The sequence below is a fragment of the Somniosus microcephalus genome, chromosome 22 (genome assembly GCF_052327205.1).
Source record: "Somniosus microcephalus isolate GS21.2 chromosome 22, FLI_Smic_1.0, whole genome shotgun sequence".
Lineage (NCBI taxonomy): Eukaryota > Metazoa > Chordata > Chondrichthyes > Squaliformes > Somniosidae > Somniosus > Somniosus microcephalus.
In genome coordinates, this window is record NC_141008.1 from 9,116,434 (window position 1) to 9,140,522 (window position 24,089).

The 24,089-nt window shown below is 45.9% G+C and overlaps 1 protein-coding gene across 1 annotated transcript in view; it reads right to left on the reverse strand.

The window, feature by feature from the left end:
* Nucleotides 1-23,134, reverse strand: part of col26a1 (collagen, type XXVI, alpha 1) — a 460,733-nt gene extending 437,599 nt beyond the window's left edge. Inside the window, exon 1 of the mRNA XM_085964148.1 lies at nt 22,399-23,134. Within this exon, the coding sequence (XP_085820274.1) occupies nt 22,399-22,550 (152 nt within the window). The 5' untranslated portion in view covers nt 22,551-23,134. The remainder of the gene's footprint in view (nt 1-22,398) is intronic.
* Nucleotides 23,135-24,089: the final 955 nt, after the last annotated feature.

The window sequence follows — 24,089 nt, forward strand, 5'->3', positions numbered from 1 at the left end:
GATGAAGCTGTCAGAGCTACATGAGTCGATTAATGCACTCAAAATGTGTCCATTTACCGAAACCTTCGTGGCTGCATGGGACAGGCTTTGGGGAAAAACAGCTGTAACACTAGTAGTGGCTCTTGGGGGAGGAGCAGTTTTATAGATAGCAGCTGTAGCACTAGTAGTGGCTCTTGGGGGAGGAGCAGTTTTATAGATAGCAGCTGTAACACTAGTAGTGGCTCTTGGGGGAGGAGCAATTTTATAGATAGCAGCTGCAACACAAGTAGAGGCTCTTGACCGGCATACTTTAGAAAAGTGACCTTTCTTACTGCAATGATTGCAGGTTGCATTACGAGCAGACAAAATTTCCTATAATAGAATGCACCTCCACAGAAGAAATACTTCTTTTTAGATTGCCAAGATGCCGCTAGGGTAGGGTCGTCATCAGTGAGGGCTTCCGCCTGAGACTTACTGGGGGAGTCACTAAAAGTGGTAGCAGCAGTCCGTGCATATGGTAAAAAATAGGCATCTGAATTTTTTTGAGCTAAGTCCAGAGAATATGCCTGGTTATAGGCAGCTTGTAACCCGAGGGTTTTATTCTTCAACAGATGCTGGCGTATGAGGGGAGAAGCAATTCCATTAATAAAAGAGTCACGAATTAATTCCTCCCAGTACTGTTCAGCTGAGACAGCTTTAAGGTTACAATCTTTGCTGAGCCTGCGAAGCTCTTGAAGGAATTCATCAAGTGATACCCCAGGTTGTTGTCGAGTAGGTGCCAAGCAAAAGTTTAGTTTGGGGCCTTAACATATAGTTGCTGTAGTGTTTGGATAGCGGAGTCATAGTCTACACAGTCTTCGATAAAGTCAAACACGAGGGGATACATAATTGGCAAGCATTCGTAACTTATTAGGAACATTCTCACCACACTCCTCGAGGAAGTTCCTGAAGGTACGATACCAGTGTTTCCATACCTTAGCAGCTGTAAGTGAATTTGGGTCCAGGTCGAGACGGGCGGGTCTGAGTAGTTTCTCCATGATGGATTGATTACTACGTCCGAGTTCCCTTCTACAGTTTGAATCGTAGCGGTCTGTTCCCAAATCACTCAGAGCGTGGAGCGGGTTGCAGTTGATTTAATTGACGTAAGAAAACTACTAGGCACTTGGTCAGAGTATTAAACAAGGCTTTAATCAACTGTTTTTCAACATGGAGATCTAGTTGTGTCCTTCGCTAGTTCCTGTTAAGGAATGTCCTGAGCAAGCTGGGCCCATGCCCAAGTATTTATACTCTCCCTGGACAGCGCCACCAGCAGGCCGCCCAGTATCATTTCATAAGTCATTTCCACATGAATGCCAAGATTCATGTCAGGAAGTGTGTGCAGAGATAAGATTTTAATGTTATAGACTGCAGCTAGGCGTGTCTCCACATTAGTTTTGGTGAATTGCAAGCATCAGTTCACAGTTTTCCAAATAATTATTTAGTCAAACTTGTAAGAAGTGTAAATAATGGGGATGTGAGGTAGTGAACAGATTCTCCTTCCAACATCTCAACCCGTATTATTTTCATTAATAAAATCCCTTCTGCTTTCTAAAAAGGTCAGCTCTGGAAGTTAACCTACCACTGATTCGAATGCTGCTTTCCAGGCACTCATTGAACATGGAGAGAGCCCCATGTCCCCAGGGCCTGCAGTACCAGCCTGAAACATCAGGCGACTGGAGAAATACAGTCCATGGCCATCGCACTTAATACACTGGACCCACTAGTCTTACACTAATTAGTCTTACACCAGTCTTACTTCAAGTAGTTCCATTAATCTGACACTAACTACCTCTGCTCATCTAGCACTAACTACATCAACCAGTCGCAGACTAACTAGTTCCACTATTCTGAAACCAACTGGATCCATTAGTCTCACACTAACTAAATCCGCTAGCCTGACATTAACCAGATCTGCCAGACCCACAATTCCCAGTCCCACCCAAACCAGTCCCACTAGCCCTACAATAACCACTCTCACTATCCTCACACTAAGTGGTCCCATTAGTCCCACACAAACCAGTCCCACTAGAATCATAAAATCTCACATCACAGGAAGAGGCCCTTCGGCCCACTGTGCCTGTGCCGGCTCTTTGAGAGAGCTGTCCAATTCACACACACACAGAATCACACAGACCCCACAGTGCAGATAGAGGCCCTTCGGCCCACTGTGCCTGTGCCGGCTCTTTGAGAGAGCTGTCCGATCCTGTCCCACACCCCAGCCTTTTCCCTATAACCCTGCAAATTAGTCCTCTTGAAGCACATGTCCAATTGTCTTCTGAAATTTCCCATGGAATCTGATTCCACCACCCTTTCAGGTAGTGCGTTCCAGATCTTAACAACCCTCTGTGTGAAGAAATTTCTCCTCATTTCCCCTCTCGTTCTTTTGCCAATTATTTTAAACTATGACCTCTGGTTACCGACCCGCTTGTCAGAGGAAACAGTTTCTCCCTACTTGCTCTATCAAAACCCCTCATGATTTTAAATACCTCTATTAGGTCTCCCCTTAACCTTCTCTGCTCTAAGGAGAACAATCCCAGCTTCTTCAATCTCCACATAACTGAAGTTGCTCATTCCTGGAATCATCCCAGTAAACCCCCTCTGTACCCTGTCCAAGGCCTTGACATCCTTCTGAAAGTGAGGGGCCCAGAACTGTGCACAATACTCCAGCTGAGCCTAACCAGTGATTTGTAAAGGTTTAGCACGACTTCCTTGTTTTTGTATTCAACGCCCCTATTTACAGAGCCAAGTATCCCGTACGATTTCTTAACTGTCTCATCAACTTGTCCTGCCACCTTCAAAGATTTGTGAATATGCCCCCAGGTCCCTCTGCTCTTGCACACCCTCAAAATATTACCATTTGGATTATACTGCCTCTCCATGTTGTTTCTCCCAAAGTGCATCGCTTCACACTTACCCACATTAAATTGCAATGGCCATGTGTCTGCCCATTTCACCAGTTTGTCTATGTCCCCTTGAAGTCTGTTACTATCCTGATCACTATTTACTACGTTGCCAAGTATTGTATCATCCACAAACTTCAAAATTGTATTCCCTATACCCAAATCCAGGTCATATACATACACACACTTCCCCACTACTATTTGCCTCCTATTCCTTAGCCAATTACATACCCAAGGTACCACCGCACCTTTAATACCATGTGCTTCTATTTTCCGAATAAGTCTCTTATGTGGCACTTTATCAACTGTCTTTTGAAAATCCGTATATACACAATCTATTGTACTACCTTCATCAACCCTCTATTATTTCATCAAAGAACTCAATCAAATTAGTCAGACACGAATGAACAAATCTGTGCTGACTGTCCCCTATTAAACCATGCATCTCCAAGTGAGAATTAATTGTCCTTGACAGTGGTCTCCAGTAGTTTTCCTATCACTGATGATTGGCCTGTATTTACCAGGTTTATCCCTCTCCCAGTTTTTTGAACAGGAGTGTAACATTTGCAACCCTCCAGTCCTCTGGCACCACTCCCATATCCAAGGAGGATTGGAAGATTGTGGTCAGAGGTTCTGCTGTCTCCACCCTAGCTTCCCTCAGCAACCTGGGATGTATCCCATCGGGAGCGGGTGGCTTGTTAACTTTGAGTGATGCCAACCTATTTCACACCTTTCTATCTATTTTTATCCTATACAATATCTCTACTCTCTACACCTCTACTGCAACATTAACTTCACCCTCTTCTTTTGTGAAGACAGATGCAAAGTTTTCATTCAGTACCTCAGTTACTTGCTTGTTTGTCTTTAATTGGCCCCACCATTCCTTTAACTTTCCTCTTACTTTTTATACATTTATAAAAGATTTTTGTGTTCCCTGCTAATCTTTTCTCAAACTCTCACTTCACCCTTCTTATATCCTTTTCATTTTCTCCCTGTATTTCTCTGTATTCTGCCTGGTTATCGACTGTATTCTGTACTTGACATTTGCCATTAACCTCCTTTTTTATTTCAATCTATATTTTTTTTGTCATCCAGGAAGCTCTAGCTCTGGATACCCCATATTTCTTCCGTATGGGAATGTGCTTGGCTTGTACCCGAACGATCACTGCCTTGAAGGCCTGCCATTGCTCTTTGACTGTTTTTCTGGACAATCTTTGTTTCCAGTCCACCTGTGCTCGATCCCTCCTCAAATCACTGAAATTGGCTCTCTTCCAGTTGGGTATTTTCACCTTTGATTTTTCTTTGTCTCTTTCCATAACTACTTTAAATCTAATTATATTATGATCACTATTACCTAGATGTTTTCTCTCTCCACTTGCTCCACCTCATTCCCAGAACTAGATCCAGCACTGCTTCCTCGTTGGGTTAGAAACACACTGATTTTTTTTTTTTAAATCATTCACGGGATGTGGGCGTCGCTGGCAAGGTCAGCATTTATTGTCCATCCCTAATTGCCCTCAAGAAGGTTGTGGTGAGCCACCTTCTTGAACTGCTGCAGTCCATGTGGTGAAGGTACTCCCACAGTGCTGTTAGGGAGGGATTTTCAGGATTTTGACCCAGCGACGATGAAGGATCGGTGATATATTTCTAAGTCAGGATGGTGTGTTACTTGGAGGGGAACTTGGAGGTGGTGGTGTTCCCATGCGCCTGCTGCCCTTGTCCTTCTAGGTGGAAGAGGTCGTGGGTTTGGGAGGTGCTGCCGAAGAAGCCTTGGCGAGTTGCTGTGGTGCATCTTGTAGATGGTACACACTGCACACTGATTAAGGAAGTTTTCCTGTACACATTTTATGAATTCTTTTCCCTCCTTGCCCTTTACACTATTTTCTTTTCCCCAGTCTATTTTGGGATAATTGAAGTCCCTGACTGTTACTGCTCTATTATTTTTACAATTCCCTGAAATTTGCCTACAGATTTGCTCCTCTATCTCATTCTCATTATTTGGGGGTCTACAGTAAACACCCAGCAATGTAACAGCTCCTTTTCTGTTCCTTAACTCTAATCAAATCGATTCAGTCTTGGACCCCTTTAGTATATCGTTGCTCTGTAAAACTGTAATATTACCCTGACCAATACTGCCACCCTTTCCTGGCTTTTTCCTTCACTAGTTTTCCTGAAGCCAGGAATGTTTAGTTCTCATTGCTGCTCATGTTTAAGCCAGGTATCCGTTATAGCAACTATATCATAACCCCATGTGGCAACTTGTGCCTGTAACTTGTCAATCTTATTTGCAACACACCTCGCATTAACACACATGCATTCCAACAGCATACTAGTTGGCTTTGCTTTTATCCTCTAAACCAGTTCCACTAGCCCCATATTAACCCCACACTAACCAATTCCACTCACCCCACACTAACCAGTTCCGCTAGTCCCACACTAAACAGTTTCACTAGTCCCACACTAACCACTTCCACTAGCCCCGCACTAATCAGTTTAACTAGTTCCACACTAACCAGTTCCATTCACCCCATACTAATCAGTCTCACTAGTCCCACACTAACCAGTACACTAGTCCCACACTAACCAGTTACACTTGCCCCACACTAACAAGGTCCACTAGTACCACACTAATCAGTTTCACTAGTCCCACACTAACCAGTTCATCTAGTCCCACACCAATTCCACACTAACCAGTTCCACACGCCCCATACTAACCAGTTTCACTAGTCCCACACTAACCAGTTACACTCGACCCACACTAACCAGTTACACTCGCCCCACACTAACCAGTTTCACTAGTCCCTCACTAAAAAATTCCACTCACCCTACACTAACCAGTTTCACTAGTCCCACACTACCCCGTTACATTAACCTCACATTAGCCAGTTCTCTAGCCCCACATGAGCTATTTTCATAAACATCACACGAACCAGTTTCACTAGTCCCAAACTAACCAGTTTCTCACACTAAACAATTCCACTCGCCCCACACTACCCAGTTCCACTAGTCCCACATTAACCAGTTTCACTAGTCCCACACTAACCAATTCCACTTGGCTCACACTAACCAGGTTCACTAGTCCCACACTAACCAGTTTCACTAGTCCCGCACTAACCAATTCCACTTGTCCTGCACTAACCAGTTTCATGAGTCCAACACGAACCATTTCCACTCACCCTGCACCAACCCGTTCCATAAGTCGCACACTAACCCGTTTCACTCGCCCCCACACGAACCAGTTCCACTCACCCCACACTAACCAGTTTCACTCACTCCACACTAACCAGTTCCACTCACCCCATACTAACCAGTTACACTAGTCACACGCTAATCAGTTTCACAAGTCTCACACTAACCAGTTCCACTCGTGCCACACTAACCGGTATCATTGTCCCACACTAACCACTTCCACTTGGCCCACACTAACCAGTATCATTAGTCCCACACTAACCACATCCATTTGCCTCACACTAACCAGCTTCACTAGTCCCACACTAACCAGTTCCACTCATGCCACACTACCCAGTATCACTAGCACCACACTAAACAATTCCACTCACCACACACTAACCGGTTTTACTAGTCCCACACTAACCAGTTCCACTCACCCCACATTAAACAGTTTCACTAGTCCCACACTAACCACTTCCAGTTGCCCCACACTAACCAGATTCATTAGTCCCACACTAACCACTTCCACTCACCCCACACTAACCAGCTTCACTAGTCCCACATTAACCAGTTCTATTCGAGCTACACTAACCAGTATCACTAGCCCCACATTAACCACTTCCACTCGCCCCACACTAACCAGCTTCATTAGTCCCACACTAACTAATTCCACTCACCCTTTACTAACCAGTCTCACTAGTCCCACACTAACCACATTTACTAATCCCACACTTACCAATTCCACTAGTCCGACACTAAACAGTTCCACTCGCCCCACACTAACCAGTTTCACTAGTAATATACTAACCAGTTCCACTAGTCACACACTAACCAATTCCACTAGCACTGCACTAATCAGATTAACTACTTTCACACAAACAGATCCACTTGCCCCATACTAACCAGTCACACTAGTCCCACACTAACCACTTCCACTAGACCCGCACTAATTAGTTTTACTATTTCCACACTAACCAGTTCCACACGCCCCATACTAACCAGTCTCACTCGCCCCACAGTAACCTGTTCCACTCACCCCACATTAAGCAGTTTCACTAATCCCACACTAACCAGTTACATTCATCCTACACTTACCAGTTTCACCATTCCCTCACTAACCAAATTCACCTCGCACTAATCAGTTTTACTTGTCCCACTCTAACCAGTTTCATTAGTCCCACACTAACCTGTTTCACTCACCCCACACTAACCAGTTTCACTAGTCCCACACTAATCAGTTCCACTAGTCTCACAGGACCGCTTTACATTAACCTCACATTAACCAGTTATCTAGCCCCACACTAGTTAGTTTCATCTACCAACACTAACCAGTTTTACTAGTCCCACACTACTCAATTCCACTAGTCCCAAACAAACCAGTTGCTCTAGTCCCACACTAACCAGATTCTCTAGTCCAACACTAACCAGTTCCACTCATCCCACACTAACCAATTCCACTTCCCCACACTAACCAGTTCCACTAGTCCCACACTAATTAATTTCACTATAACCACACTAACCAGTTTCACTATACCCACACTAACCATTTTCACTCGCTCCACATGAACCAGTTCCACTAGCCATGCACTAATCAGTTTTCCTAGTTCCAGTCTCAGTCTCACTAGTCCCTCACTAACCAGTTACACCAGTCCCAAATAAACAGTTTCACGAGTCCCACACTAACCAATTCCACTAGCACCTTACTAACTAGTCTCACATGTCCCACACTAACCACATTCACTAGGCCCACACTAACCAATTCCACTAGTCTGACACTAAACAATTCCACTCGCCCCACACGAACCAGTTTCACTAGTCCCATACTAACCGGTTCCACTAGTCCCACACTAACCAATTCCACTAGCCCCACACTAATCAGTTTAACTAGTTCCACACTAACCAGATCCACTCGTCCCATACTAACCAGTTTCACTAGTCCCATACTAACTGGTTTCACTAGTCCCACACTAACCAATTCCACTAGCCCTGCACTAATCAGTTTTACTATTTCCACACTAACCAGATCCACTCGCCCCATACTATCTGTTATAAATCTCATCATTCATCAAGAAACTACTTGTGAAATAACGCAGGACGGCCAGCTGGTGCTGCCGTCCAAGGAGTATAAACACTCGGGCGTCGGCCCCAGCTTGCCAGGGACATTTTGTAAGACTAGGAACTAGTGAAGTACAACTAGACCTCCATGTTCTGAAACAAGTTGATTAAAGCCTTGCTTTATACTCAAACCAAGTGTGTAGTGAGTTTTATTATGTCACTATCTAGTTTCACTTGTCCCATACTAACCAGGTCCATTAGTCCTACACTAACCTGTTCCACTCACCCCAAACTAACCAGTTTCACTAATCCCTCACTAATTAATTCCACTTGCCCCGCACTAACCAGTTCCACTAGTGTCACACTAACCAGTTTCACTAGTCCCACACTACCCAGTTCCACTCGCCCGACAATAACCAGTCTCACTCGCCCCACACTAACCAGTTCTACTCGCCCCATATTAACCAGTCTCACTAGTTCAACACTAACCACTTCCACTAGCCCCGCACTAATCAGTTTTATTGTTCCACACTAACCAGTTCCACTCACCCCATACTAACCTGTTCCACTTGCCCCACACTAAGCAGTTTCGCTAATCCCACACTAACTAATTCCATTCAACCCGCACTAACCAGGTTCACTTGTCCCACACTAACCAGTTTCACTAGTCCCACAATAACCAGTTCCACTAGTCTCACAGGACCCCTTTACATTAACCCCACATTCACCAGTTATCTAGCCCCACACTAGCTAGTTTCATCTACCAACACTAACCAGTTTTACTAGTCCCACACTAATCAATTCCACTAGCCCCAAACAAACCAGTTTCTCTAGTCCAACACTAACCAGTTCCACTCTCCCACACTAAACAATTCCACTTGGCTCACAGTAACCAGTTTCACTAGTCCCACACTAACCACTTCCAGTTTCCCTGCACTAACCAGTTCCACTAGTCCCACACTAACCAGTTTCATGAGGCCCACTCTAACCAGTTCCACTAGTCCCACACTAATCAATTTCACTATACCCACACTATCCAGTTTCACTATACCCACATTAACCAGTTTCACGCGCTCCACACTAACCAGTTCCACTAGACCCATGCTAATTAGTTTTCCTAGTTCCACAATAACCAATTTCACTCGCCCCATACTAACCAGTCTCACTAACCAGTTACACTAGTCCCATAATAACCAGTTTCATGAGTCCCACACTAACCAATTCCACTCACCCCTTACTAACTAGCCTCACTAGTCCCACACTAACCACATTCACTAGGCCCACTCTAACCAATTCCACTAGTCCGACACTAAACAATTCCACTCGCCACACACTAACCAGTTCCACTAGTCCCACACTAACCAATTCCACTAGCCCTGCACTAATCAGTTTTACTATTTCCACACTAACCAGGTCCACTCGCCGCATACTAACTAGTTTCACTTGTCCCATACTAACCAGTTCCATTAGTCCCACACTAACCTGCTCCACTCGCCCCACACTAACCAGTTTCACTAATCCCACACAACCAGTTTCACTACTTCCTCACTAACCAATTCCACTCACCCTACACTAACCAGTTCCACTTGCTCTGCAGTAACTAGTTTCACTAGTCTTACACTAACCAGTACCACTCACCCCACACTAATCAGTTTTACTAGTTCCACAATAACCAATTCTACTAGTGCCACATTAACCAGTCTCACTAGTAACACATTGACCACTTCCACTAGTCCTGCACTAATCAGTTTTACTGGTTACCCAATAACCAGTCTCACACGCCCCACACTAACCAGTTTCACTAGTCCCACATGAACCAGTTTCACTTGTTCCACACTAACCAGTTTCATTAGTCCCACACTAACCAATTGCACGAATCCCACACTAAACAATTCCACTCACCCTACACTAACCAGTTTAATTAGTCCCACGCTAACCAGTTTCACTTGTCCCACACTATCCAGTTTCACTTGTCCCACACTAACCAGTTTCATTAGACCAACACTAACCAGATGCACTAGTCGCACTTTAACCAGTTCCACTAGTCCCACACTGGCCAGCTTCATTAGTTCTACATTACCCCTTTACGTTAACCTCACATTAGCCAGATCTCTAGGCCCACACTAGGAACTTTCATCAACCTCACACTAACCAGTTTCACTAGTCCCACACTAACCCATTCTACTAGTTCCACATTATCCAGTCTCATTAGTAACACACTAACCACTTCCACTAGCCCTGCACTAATCAGTTTTGCTGGTTACCCAATAACCAGTTTCACTAGTCTTACACTAACTTGTTCCACTCACCCCACACTAATCAGTTTTACTAGTTCCACAATAACCAATTCCACTTGCCCCACACTAACCAGTCTCACTAGTTCCACAATAACCAGATTCACTCGTCCCACACTACCCATTTATATTACCCTCACATTAGCCAGTTCTCTAGGCCCACACTAGCTAGTTTCATCAACCTCACACTAACCAGCTTCACTAGTCCCACACTAACCAATTCTACTAGACCCACATTAACCAGTTTCACTAGTAACACACTAACCACTTCCACTAGCCCCGGACTAATCAATATTACTGGTTACATACTAACCGGTCTCACTCGCCCCACATTAACCAGTTTCATTAGTACCACACTAACCGGTTGCACTAGTTCCACACTAAACAATTCCACTCACCCTACACTAACCAGTTTCACTAGCCCACTCTAACCAGTTTCACTTGTTCCACACTAACCAGTTGCACCAGTCCCTCGCTAACAAGTTCCACTAGGCCTATACTAACCAGTTCCACTAGTCCCACACTAACCAGTTTCACGAGTCCCACTCCAACCAGTTCCACTATTAACCAGTATCACTGGTCCCACACTCACAAATTTCACTAGTCTCACACTAACCAGTTCCACTCATACCACACTAACCATTTCCTATCGCTCCACACTAACCAATTCCACTAGTCCCACACTAACCAGTTTCATGAGTCCCACTCTAACAAGTTCTATTAGTCTCACATTAACCAGTATCACAAGTCTCACACTAACCAGTTTCACTGTTCTCATACTAACCAGTTCCACTCGCTCCACACTAATCAGTTGCCTCACCCCACACGAGTTCCACGAACCCCGCACTAATCAGTTTTACTAATCCCACAATAACCAATTCCACTCACTTCATACTAAGCAGTCTCATTAGTCTCACGCTAACCAATTTTACTAGTCCCACACTAAGCAATTCCACTTGCCCCACACTAACCAGTTTCACTAGTCCCACACTTACCAATTCCACTCACCCCACACTAACCAGTTACACTAGACCCACACTAACCAGTTTCACAAGTCCCAATCTAACCAGTTACACAATGCCTGCACTAACAAGCTTCACTAATCCCACACTAACCATTTTTATCAAACATACACTAATCAGTTCCACTCACCCACACTAACCAGTTTCACTTGCCCCACAATAACCCATTTTACTAGTCCCACACTAACCTGTTCCACTCACCCCACACTAATCAGTTTCAATAGTCCCACACTAACCACATCCACTCACCCCACACCAACCAGCTTTGCTAGTCCCACACTAACCAGTTTTACTCGAGCTACACTAACCAGTATCACTAGCCCCACACTAACCGTCTTCGCTAGTCCCACACAAACCACTTCCACTCACCCCACAGTAACTAGCTTCACTAGTCCCACACTAACCAGTTTCACTAGTCCCACACTAAATAGTTTCACTAATCCCACAGTAACCAGTTTCACTTGTCCCACACTAACCACTTCCACTCGCCCCACACTAACCAGCTTCGCTAGCCCCACACTAACCACTTCCACTCGGCCTACAGTAACCAGCTTCACTGGCCCCATACTAACCAATACCACTCACCCCACGCTAACCAGTTTCACTAGTCACACACTAACCAGTTGCACTAGATCACTTTAACCAGTTCCACTAGTCCCACACTAACCAGTTTCACTAGACCCATACTAACCCTTTACATTAACCTCACATTAGCCAGTTCTCTAGCCCCACACTAGCTAGTTTCATCAACATCACATTAACCAGTTTCTCTAGTCCCACACTAACCAGTTTCTCTAGTCCCACACTAACCAGTTCCACTCACCCCACACTAATCAGTTTCAATAGTCCCACACTAACCACATCCACTCACCCCACACCAACCAGCTTTGCTAGTCCCACACTAACCAGTTTTACTCGAGCTACACTAACCAGTATCACTAGCCCCACACTAACCGTCTTCGCTAGTCCCACACAAACCACTTCCACTCACCCCACAGTAACTAGCTTCACTAGTCCCACACTAACCAGTTTCACTAGTCCCACACTAAATAGTTTCACTAATCCCACAGTAACCAGTTTCACTTGTCCCACACTAACCACTTCCACTCGCCCCACACTAACCAGCTTCGCTAGCCCCACACTAACCACTTCCACTCGGCCTACAGTAACCAGCTTCACTGGCCCCATACTAACCAATACCACTCACCCCACGCTAACCAGTTTCACTAGTCACACACTAACCAGTTGCACTAGATCACTTTAACCAGTTCCACTAGTCCCACACTAACCAGTTTCACTAGACCCATACTAACCCTTTACATTAACCTCACATTAGCCAGTTCTCTAGCCCCACACTAGCTAGTTTCATCAACATCACATTAACCAGTTTCTCTAGTCCCACACTAACCAGTTTCTCTAGTCCCACACTAACCAGTTCCACTCGACCCACACTAACCAGTTTAACTAGTCCCACACTTATCAATTCCACTCTGCTCACACCAACCAGTTTCACACGCTCCACACTAACCAGTTCCAATAGATCTATGCTAATCTGTTTTCCTGGTTCCACAATAACCAATTTCACTCTACCTATACTAACCAGTCTCACTAGTCCCTCAGTAACCAGTTACACTAGTCCCACACTATCCAATTTCACATGTCCCACACTAACCAATTCCACACACCCCACACTAATCAGTTTCACTAGTCCCACATTAACCAGTTCTACTCACGCCATATTTACTAGCAACACTATCCCCACACTAAACAATTCCACTGGCCACTCACTAACCAGTTTCACTAGTCCCAAACTATCCAGTTTCACTATTCCGACATTAAGCAGTTCCACTTGCCCCGTAGTATCCAGTTTCACCAGTCCCACACTAACCAGTCCCACTCACCCCACACTAATCAGTTTTACAAGTTCCACATTAACCAATTCCACTTGCCCACACTAACCAGTTTCACTAGTCCCACACTAACCAGTTTCACTAGTCCCACATTAACCAATTCCACTTGCCCCACACTAACCAGTTTCACTAGTCCCAAATTAATCAGTGACATTCATCCTACACTAACCAGTTTCACTAGTCCCATACTAACACGTTCTACTAGTCACACACTAAACAATTCCACTCACCATACACTAACCATTTTCACTGGTCCCACACTAACCTGTTTCACTAGCACACTCTAACCGGTTTCACTAGTCCCACACTAACCAGTTCCACTAGTCCCAAACTAACCAGTTCCACTAGTCCCACACTACCAATAACATAAACCTCACATTAGCCACTTCTCTAGCCCCACACTAGCTAGTTTCATCAACCTCACACTAACCAGTTTCACTCATCCTACTCTAACCAATTCCACTAGTCCTACACCAACCAGTTCCACCAGTCCCACATTAACCAGTTTTACAAGTCCAACACTAACCAATTTCACTGGTCCCACACTAACTAGTTCCACTCGTACTATACTTACCATTTCCACTCATTCCCAATCGCATGCTAACCAGTTCCACTAGGCCTCTACTAACCAGTTCCACTGGACCCACACTAACCAGTTTCACAAGTCCCACTCTAACCAGCTCCACCAGTCCTGCATTAACCAGTTTTACAAGTCCCAAACTAACCAATTTCACTGGTCCCACACTAACCAGTTCCACTCATACTACACTAACCATTTACACTCACTCCACACTAACCAGTTTCACTATTCCCATACTAACCAGTTCCACTCGCTCCACACTAACCAGTTGACTTGCCCCACACTAACCAGTTCCACTAGTCCCAAACTAATCAGTTTTACTAATTACACAATAACCAATCCCACTCGCCTCGTACTAAGCAGTCTCACTAGTCCCACACTAACCAGTTTCACTAGTCCCACACTAACCATTTCCACTAGTCCTACACTAACTAGTTTCACAAGTCCCAAACTAGCCAATTTCACTTGGCTCACACTGACCAGTTCCACTCATCCCACACTAACTAGTTTCACTAGTCCCACACTAACCAATAACACTTGGCTCACACTAACCAGTTCCACCAGTCCTACATTAACCAGTTTTACAAGTCCCACACTAACCAATTTCACTGGTCCCACACTAACCAGTTCCACTCGTACTACACTTACCATTTCCACTCATTCCCAATTGCATGCTAACCAGTTCCACTAGGCCTCTACCAACTAGTTCCACTGGACCCAAACTAACCAGTTTCACAAGTCCCACTCTAACCAGTTCCACCAGTCCCGCATTAACCAGTTTTACAAGTCCCACACTAACTAATTTCACTGGTCCCACACTAACCAGTTACACTATGCCCAAACTAACCAGTTTCACTAGTCCCACACTAACCATTTTCATCAACCTCTAACTAATCAGTTCCACTCACCTACACTAACCAGTTTCACTCTCCACACACTAACTAGTTTTGCTAGTCCAACACTAACCAGCTTCGCTAGTCCCACACTAACCACTTCCACTTGCCCCATAGTAACCAGCTTCACTAGTCCCACACTAACCAGTGTCACTAGTCCCACACTAAACAATTCCACTCACCATTACTAACCAGTCTCACTAGTCCCACACCAAGCTGTTTCACTAGTCACACACTAACCTGTTCCAGAGTAACCAGTTTCACTAGTCCCACACTAACCATTTCCACTAGCCCCGCACTAATCAGTTTTACTAGTTCCACACTAACCAGTTCCTCTCACCCCATACTAACCAGTCTCACTAGTCCCACACTAACCAGTTCCACTAGTCCCTCACTAACCAATTCCACATGGCCTGCACTAACCAATTCCACTAGTCGCACACTATCCAGTTTCATTGGTCCCACACTAAACAATTCCACTCACCCTACACTAACCAGTTTCACTTGTTCCACACTAACCAGTTCCATTAGTCCCACACTAACCAGTTTCACTCACCCCACACTAACCAGTTCCACTAGTCTCACAGGACCCCTTTACATTAACCTCACATTAGTCAGTTATCTAGCCCCACACTAGCTAGTTTCATTAACTAACTAACTAGTTTCTCTAATCCCAAATTAAACAGTTTCTCTAGTCCAACACTTACCAGTTCCACTCGTCCCACATTAACTGATTCCACTTGGCTCACACTAACCAGTTCCACTAGTCCCACACTAACCAATTCCATGTGCTCCACACTAATCAGTTTCACCAGCCTACACTAACCAGTTCCACTCATGCCACACTAACTAGTATCACTAGTCCCACACCAAACAATTCCACTCACCCCGCACTAACCAGTTTCACTAGTCCCACACTAGCCAGTTTCACTAGTCTCACTCTAACCAGTTTCACTTGTCTCACACTAACCAGTTTCACTCGCTCTACATTAACCAGTTTCCCTAGTCCAACAATAACCAGTTCCACTAGTCCCACACTACACCTTTACATTAACCTCACATTAGCCAGTTCCACTCACCCGACACTAGCTAGTTTCATCAAACACACACTAACTAGTTTCACTTGTCCCATACTAATCAATTCCACTAGTTCCACACTAGCCAGTTCCACTAGTACAACACTAACCAGTTTTACTAGTCCCACACTAACCAATTCCACTTGGCTCACACGAACTAGTTGCACTAGACACACACTAACCAGTTTCACTAGTCTCACACTAACCAATTCCACTCCCCCCATACTAACCAGTTGCACTAGTCCCACACTATCCAATTCCACTTGGCTCACACTAACCAGTTTCACTAGTCCCACACTAACCAATTCCACTCACCCCACACTAACCAGTTACATTAGACCCACACTAACCAGTTTCACTAGTCCCACACTAACCAGTTCCACTCACTCCATGCTAACCAGTTGACTCGCCCCACACTAACCAGTACCACTAGCCCGGCACTAATCAGTTTTACTAGTTCCACATTAACCAATTCCACTTGCGTCATACTAACCAGTTTCATGAGTCTCACATAGCTAGTTACATCAACCTCACACTAACCAATTCCACTAGTCCCACACTAACCAATTCCATTTGGCTCACACTAACCAGTAGCACTAGTCCCACACTAACCAGTTTCACTAGTCCCACACTAACCAATTCCACGAGGCTTATACTAACCAGTTCCACTATCCCACACTAACCATTTCCACTCGCACCATACCAACCAGTTTCACTATTTCCCACACTAACCAGTTCCACCCACTCCACGCTAACCAGTTGACTCACCCCACACTAACCAGTACCACTAGCCTGGCACTAATCCGTTTTACTCGTTCCACAATAACCAATTCCACTTGCCTCATACTAACCAGTATCACTAGTCCCATACTAACCAGTATCACTAGTCCCACACTAACCAGTTCCACTAATCATATGCTAACCCGTTTCACTAGTCCCACACTAACCAGTTTCACTAGTCCCATACTAACCAATTCCACTTGCCCCACACTAAACAGTTTCATTAGACCCACACTAACCAATTCCACTCACCCGGCACTAACCAGTTCCACTATACCCACTCTAACCAGTTCCACTGGTCCCAGCTTAACCAGTTCCACTCGCTCTATACTAACCAGTTCCACTAGTCCCAGGTTAACCATTTACACTAGTCCCACACTAATTAGTTTCACTAGTTCCACAATAACCAATTCCATTTGCCTCATACTAACAAGTTCCACTCGGCCTACACTAACCAGTTTCACTAGCCACACACTAACAAGTTCTACCAGTCCCACGCTAAACAATTCCACTCACCCTAAACTAACCAATATCACTAGTCCCACTATAAACAGTTCCACTAGCCCTGCACTAATCAGTTCCACGAGTCCCACACTAACCAGTTTCACAAGTCCCACTCCAACCAGTTTCACTATACCCACACTAACCAGTTCCACTCGCTCCACATAAACCAGTTGCACTAGACCCGCGCTAATCAGTTTTCCTAGTTCCACAAAAACAATTCCACTCATCCCATAGTAACCAGTCTCACTAGTCCCTCACTAACCAGTTACACTTGTCCCACACTAACCAGTTTCACTAGTCCCACACTAATCAATTCCACACCCCCACATTAATCAGTTTCACTAGTCCCACACTAACCAATTCCACTCACCCGGCACTAACCAGTTCCACTATACCCACTCTAACCAGTTCCACTGGTCCCAGCTTAACCAGTTCCACTCGCTCTATACTAACCAGTTCCACTAGTCCCAGGTTAACCATTTACACTAGTCCCACACTAATTAGTTTCACTAGTTCCACAATAACCAATTCCATTTGCCTCATACTAACAAGTTCCACTCGGCCTACACTAACCAGTTTCACTAGCCACACACTAACCAATTCCATTTGGCTCACACTAACCAGTTCCACTAGTCCCTCACTAACCAGTTTCACTAGTCCCACACTAACAAGTTCTACTAGTCCCACGCTAAACAATTCCACTCACCCTAAACTAACCAATATCACTAGTCCCACTATAAACAGTTCCACTAGCCCTGCACTAATCAGTTCCACGAGTCCCACACTAACCAGTTTCACAAGTCCCACTCCAACCAGTTTCACTATACCCACACTAACCAGTTCCACTCGCTCCACATAAACCAGTTGCACTAGACCCGCGCTAATCAGTTTTCCTAGTTCCACAAAAACAATTCCACTCATCCCATAGTAACCAGTCTCACTAGTCCCTCACTAACCAGTTACACTTGTCCCACACTAACCAGTTTCACTAGTCCCACACTAATCAATTCCACACCCCCACATTAATCAGTTTCACTAGTCCCACACTAACCAGTTCCGCTCATGCCACACTAACTAGTATCACTAGCTCCACACTAAACTATTCCACTTGCCCCACTTTAACCAGTCTCACTAGTCCTACACTAAGCATAGAGAGTCATAGAGTCATAGAGTAATACAGCACGGATAGAGGCCCTTCGGCCCATCGTGTCCGCGCCGACCATCAAGCCCTGTCTAATCTAATCCCATATTCCAGCATTTGGTCCGTAGCCTTGTATGCTATGGCATTTCAAGTGCTCATCCAAATGCTTCTTAAATGTTGTGAGGGTTTCTGCCTCCACAACCCTTTCAGGCAGTGAGTTCCAGACTCCAACCACCCTCTGGGTGAAAAAGTTCTTTCTCAAATCCCCTCTAAACCTCCCGCCCTTTACCTTGAATCTATGCCCCCTAGTTATTGACCCCTCTACTAAGGGAAAAAGCTCCTCAGCATCCATTCTATCTATGCCCCTCATAATTTTGTACACCTCAATCATGTCCCCCCTCAGCCTCCTCTGCTCCAAGGAAAACAAACCCAATCTGCCCAGTCTCTCTTCATAGCTGAAGCGCTCCAGCCCTGGTAACATCCTGGTGAACCTCCTCTGCACCCTCTCTAACGCGATCACATCCTTCCTGTAGTGTGGCGACCAGAACTGCACACAGTATTCCGGCTGTGGCCCTACAGCTCCATCATAACCTCCTTGCTCTTATATTGGCCCAGAAATTCCAGAACGGGGCTTGCAGCGCGTGCAAGCCCCGTATTTACACTTACCCCGCGCTACTGACGATCAGCTCCAGGGACGCCTGGACTTGGTGAATGAAAAAGAAGAATCCCGGGCAGCGTATGACGTCACGCCGCCCAGGAGTGCAGCCAGCGCGAAGCTAGGAGCGTGCAGTGAGACACGCCCCTTGAGGTCTCAGTTTCACTGGACACGCCCCCAATGTTTCTGTCAAGCTGCTAGGCATTTTTACATGCAAAGCAGCAGTTTAAATAGGTTTTTGGAAGTTTTTTGAAGATTTTGGTAACTTTTATAAACTTTTTTAAATGTTTACATTATTTTGAGTAATCTGAAGTAGTTTTAAAGAGAATTAATACAATTTAAAGACTTTTAAAAGCCCTAAAAGAATTTTTTTAATTCCATTTATTTATTTAGCAATGTCGTCGTCATACGTGTCTTCACACTGTTCCCTTTGGGGAACTGTATGAAGTGGTGGAAGGATTTATGGCCATGATTAACGCTCATTCCGTGACCGTAACCATCTTTGAACCAGCCATTAGGGCGGTTAGTCCTATGGCGGGAGGGTTTTACGGGCTCCCACAAGCTATACAAGGAGGGGGGGCCACCCACACCCACGGACGCAAATATCCCACTGGATGTCAACCCAGAATTTAGAGCCGGAGCTCCGACTCCACTTGCCGGGACTGTCTGGAGCGGGGTTCGAAACCCTACCCTGATCTGGCCCAGCGGCGGGGATCCTACCGCTATGACAAAGGCCCAATCCGATTAGCAACGTGAAATGGCAGCATAGGGCTCCAGTCACGGGGAGGGAAAAGGCGCAGGAAACGTATGGGTGTCACCTTTTGTGCGGAGTGGGCCTTTTGCGTAGCAGTAAGCATCCCCGCCGCTGGGCCAGAAGGAGTAGGGTTTTGAACCGCACTCCAGACAGTCCCGGCAAGTGGAGTCAGAGCTCCAACTTTAAATTCTGGGTGGACATCCAGCGGGATACTTGCGTCCGTGGGTGTTGGTGGCCCCCCCCCCTCAGATGGGTTGTGGGAGCCCGTAAAACCCTCCCGCCATAGGACTAACCACCCTAATGGCTGGTTCAAAGATGGTTACGGTCACGGAATGAGCGTTAATCACAGCCATAAATCCTTCCACCACTTCATACAGTTCCCCAAAGGGAACAGTGTGAGGATACGTACGATGATGACCTCTTGCGCAATGCACCTCCTTGGACCCTCAGTCGCAGATGCAAGGGGGCAAGTCGTGCAATTGTTAAATTTTTCATTTTATTGACATGTAAAATGTTGGCCCAGTAATTCCCTTCCAACTGCGCGAGTACGGTCGGGGTACTTACGCATCTGGCCGGATGAAATGCCGGTTTTCAGCATGCACAGTGCTTTTGGGGAAAACCGGCATTTCCTGTCCTCTGAACGAAGGGGTTCAGAGGGAGAACGCGTGCGACTGCACAGGCAACGCGTGCGCAGTATAATTCGCCGCTTTCATTACTGCTTTCAGTGAGGTCAAGACCTTACAACTTACACATGAAAAAAGCATGGGTACAGTTGCTCCAGAGGCTGCGGAGGAAGATATTTCTTATCGTGGAGCTTCTGAAAGTATGTATGTCTGTATATATTCCTTTGCGTGTTATGTATATATTCCTTTACTTATGTGTATGAATGTATTATTTAATTATGACTTTCAGAGAAAGTAACTTATTTGAAAATCATAATTAAAAACATACATTCATACACATTAGTAAAGGAATATAAAACATACATACATATACGTAAAGGAATATATGTGGACATACATACATAACTCATTCTCACATTCCATTCACACAGCCACAATTGCTCCTTCTACCTACCGTTCTGAAAAACCTTTTTAAAAAAAAAAAATTTTAACTTTAAAACTTACTTAAAATTTCTTAAAATAACTTCCCTCCCTTTCCCAAACAAAAATATTGCATTTCAGAAGCTCCACGATAAAATGTTTCTTCCTCCGCAGCCAATGAACCACTTTACACTTGCTTTTTTTAAGTGTAACTTCTGAGGACTTAACCTCACGGATCTCATGAATGAAATCTACGAAGTTCACTGCGCAAGCGCTGCCTGTGCCGTCGCACGCGCTCGAGGTCTGGAAATGCCGGCGTTCCCCGCATGCGCTGTTCATGCTGAACGCCGGCATTTCCAACGGCCAGATGCGTGAGTACCCCAAGTGCACTCACGCCTTTGGCTGCGAATTTCTGGCCCATTCAATGCCTCGGCTAATGAAGGCAAGTATCCCATATGCCTTTTTTACCACCTTATCCACCTGCTCCGCCGCCTTCAGGGATCTGTGTACTTGCACACCCAGATCCCTCTGACCCTCCGTCTTGCCTAGGGTCTTTCCATTCATTGTGTATTCCCTTGCCTTGTTAGTCCCCCCAAAGTGCATCCGCGAAATTACTGATCATACCCTTTACATTCATATCCAAATCATTAATGTAGACCACAAACAGCAAGGGACCCAGCACCGATCCCTGTGGTACCCCACTGGCCACAGGCTTCCAGTCACAAAAACAACCTTCGACCATCACCCTCTGCCTTCTGCCACTAAGCCAGTTTTGTATCCAATGTGCCAAGGCACCCTGGATTCCATGGGCTCTTACCTTCTTGACCAGTCTCCTGTGCGGGACTTTATCGAAGGCCTTACTGAAATCCATGTCCCACATGACCACTTTACATTAACCTCATATTAACCTGTTCTCTAGGCCCACACTAGCTAGTTTAATCAACCTCACACTAACCAGTTTCACTAGTCCCACACTAACCAATTCCACTCGGCTCGCAATAACCAGTTTTACTAGCCCACACTAACCAATTCCACTTGCCCCACTCTAACCAGTTCCACTAGTCCCACACTAACCAGTTTCAACACTAACCAGTTTCACTAGTTCCACGCTAACCAGTTTAAACAGTAACCAGTTCAACTTGCCCCTCGCTAACCAGTTTCACTAGTCCCACACTAACCAGTTTAAACAGTAACCAGTTCAACTTGCCCCTCGCTAACCAGTTTCACTAGTCCCACACTAACCAGTTTAAACAGTAACCAGTTCAACTTGCCCCTCGCTAACCAGTTTCACTAGTCCCACACTAACCAGTTTAAACAGTAACCAGTTCAACTCACCCCTCACTAACCAGTTTCACTAGTCCCACACTAACCAGTTTCAACACTAACCAGTTTCACTAGTCCCACACTAACCAGTTTCAACAGTAACCAGTTCAACTCGCCCCTCACTAACCAGTTTCGCTAGTCCCACACTAACCAGTTTCAACACTAACCAGTTTCACTAGTCCCACACTAACCAGTTTCAACAGTAACCAGTATCGCTAATTCCACACTAACCAGTATCACTAGTCCCACACTAACCAGTTTCACTCGTCCCAGGCTTACCGGCGGCTGCTGGCGGCGTTGCCCGGCTGTCCCGCCGCCTGCTCCGGGGCCCCGAGCTGGAGAGCTGCCGCTGAGAACGGATAGTGGAAGGCGGTGGCACCGGTAAATCCCAGCACCGGGAGCAGGCAGCAGAGAGCGAGCAGCGGGCTCATCCCGGGAGCGGTCAGGAGCCGCGGACAGAGGCTGAGAGGAGCCGCTCCGGACAGTCCTTGGTCAGTCTCCGGACAGTCCTGGGTCAGTCTCTGGACAGTTCTGGGTCAGTCTCCGGACAGTCCTTGGTCAGTCTCCGGACAGTCCTGGGTCAGTCTCCGGACAGTTCTGGGTCAGTCCCCGCTCCGGACAGTCTTTGGTCAGTCGCCGGACAGTCCTGGGTCAGTCTCCGGACAGTTCTGGGTCAGTCCCCACTCCGGACAGTCTTTGGCCAGTCTCCGGACAGTCCTGGGCCAGTCCCCGGACAGTGTTGGGTCAGTCCCCGCTCCGGACAGTCTTTGGTCAGTCTCCGGACAGTCCCGGGTCAGTCCCCGCACCGGACAGTCTTTGGTCAGTCTCCGGACAGTCCCGGGTCAATCCCCGCTCCGGACAGTCTTTGGTCAGTCTCCAATCAATCCTCGGTCAGTCTCTGGACAGTCCTGGGTCAGTCCCCGCTCCGGACAGTCCCTCTCCGCTCACTGTGTGACCCTGAGTCCCATCGCCCCGGGCCGCTGTGTTTTTGACCGCGGGAGCGTGGAGCGGCGCTGCCCCTTCCCCTGGTTACAGTGAGGAGTCCAGGCGGTTCGGAAAGGCTAAGCTCGGGAGAGGAGGGAGGAGGCATGTTCCCGCTGCATTGGCCGGCCCATTTCGGGGGAGTTACTCCGGTCCATTCATATATATCTACACACAGTCCCAGTAACTCTCTCTCACACACACACATTCCAACTAACTCAGACACACACAGTCCCAGACACACTGTACAGTCCCAGTATCTCTCTCTCTCTCACACAGACCAGGTAATGTACACACACAGTCAGTAAATCACACGTGTCTAGTTCTAGTGACTCCCACACTCTGTCCCAGTAATTCAATGACTGGTGAATGACAAGAGAGTAATTGTTGATTGAGTGGCGAATATCTGGTGAATGGTTGGAGTAGGACTGGTGAATCACTGGTGAATGATTGGTGACTGGTGAATGCCTGAAGATTGACTGGTGGATGAAAGGAGCGAAAATAGGGAACTGTAGTCTAGTTAGCCTGACATCAGGAGTAGAGAAAATGCTTGAATCTATAATTAAGGACATGGTAACGGCACTTGGAAAATCACAATATGATTAGGAAGAGTCAACATGGTTTTATGAAAGGGAAATTCTGTTTGATAAATGTATTAGAGTTTTTTTGAGTGTGTAACTAACAGGGTAGATAAGGGGGAACTAGTGGATGTAGTATATTTGGATTTTCAGAAGGCATTCAATAAGGTGCCACACAATAGGTTATTACACAAGATAAGGACCCATGGGATTGAGGGTAATATACTAGCATGGATTGAGAATTGGTTAATGGACAGAAAACAGAGTAGGAGTAAGCGGGTCATTTTTGGGTTGGCAGGCTATAACTAGTGGGGTACCGCAAGGATCAGTGCTTGGGCCTCAGCTATTCACAATCTATTTCAATGACTTAGATGAGGGCAATGAGTGTAATGTATCCAAGTTTGCTGACAA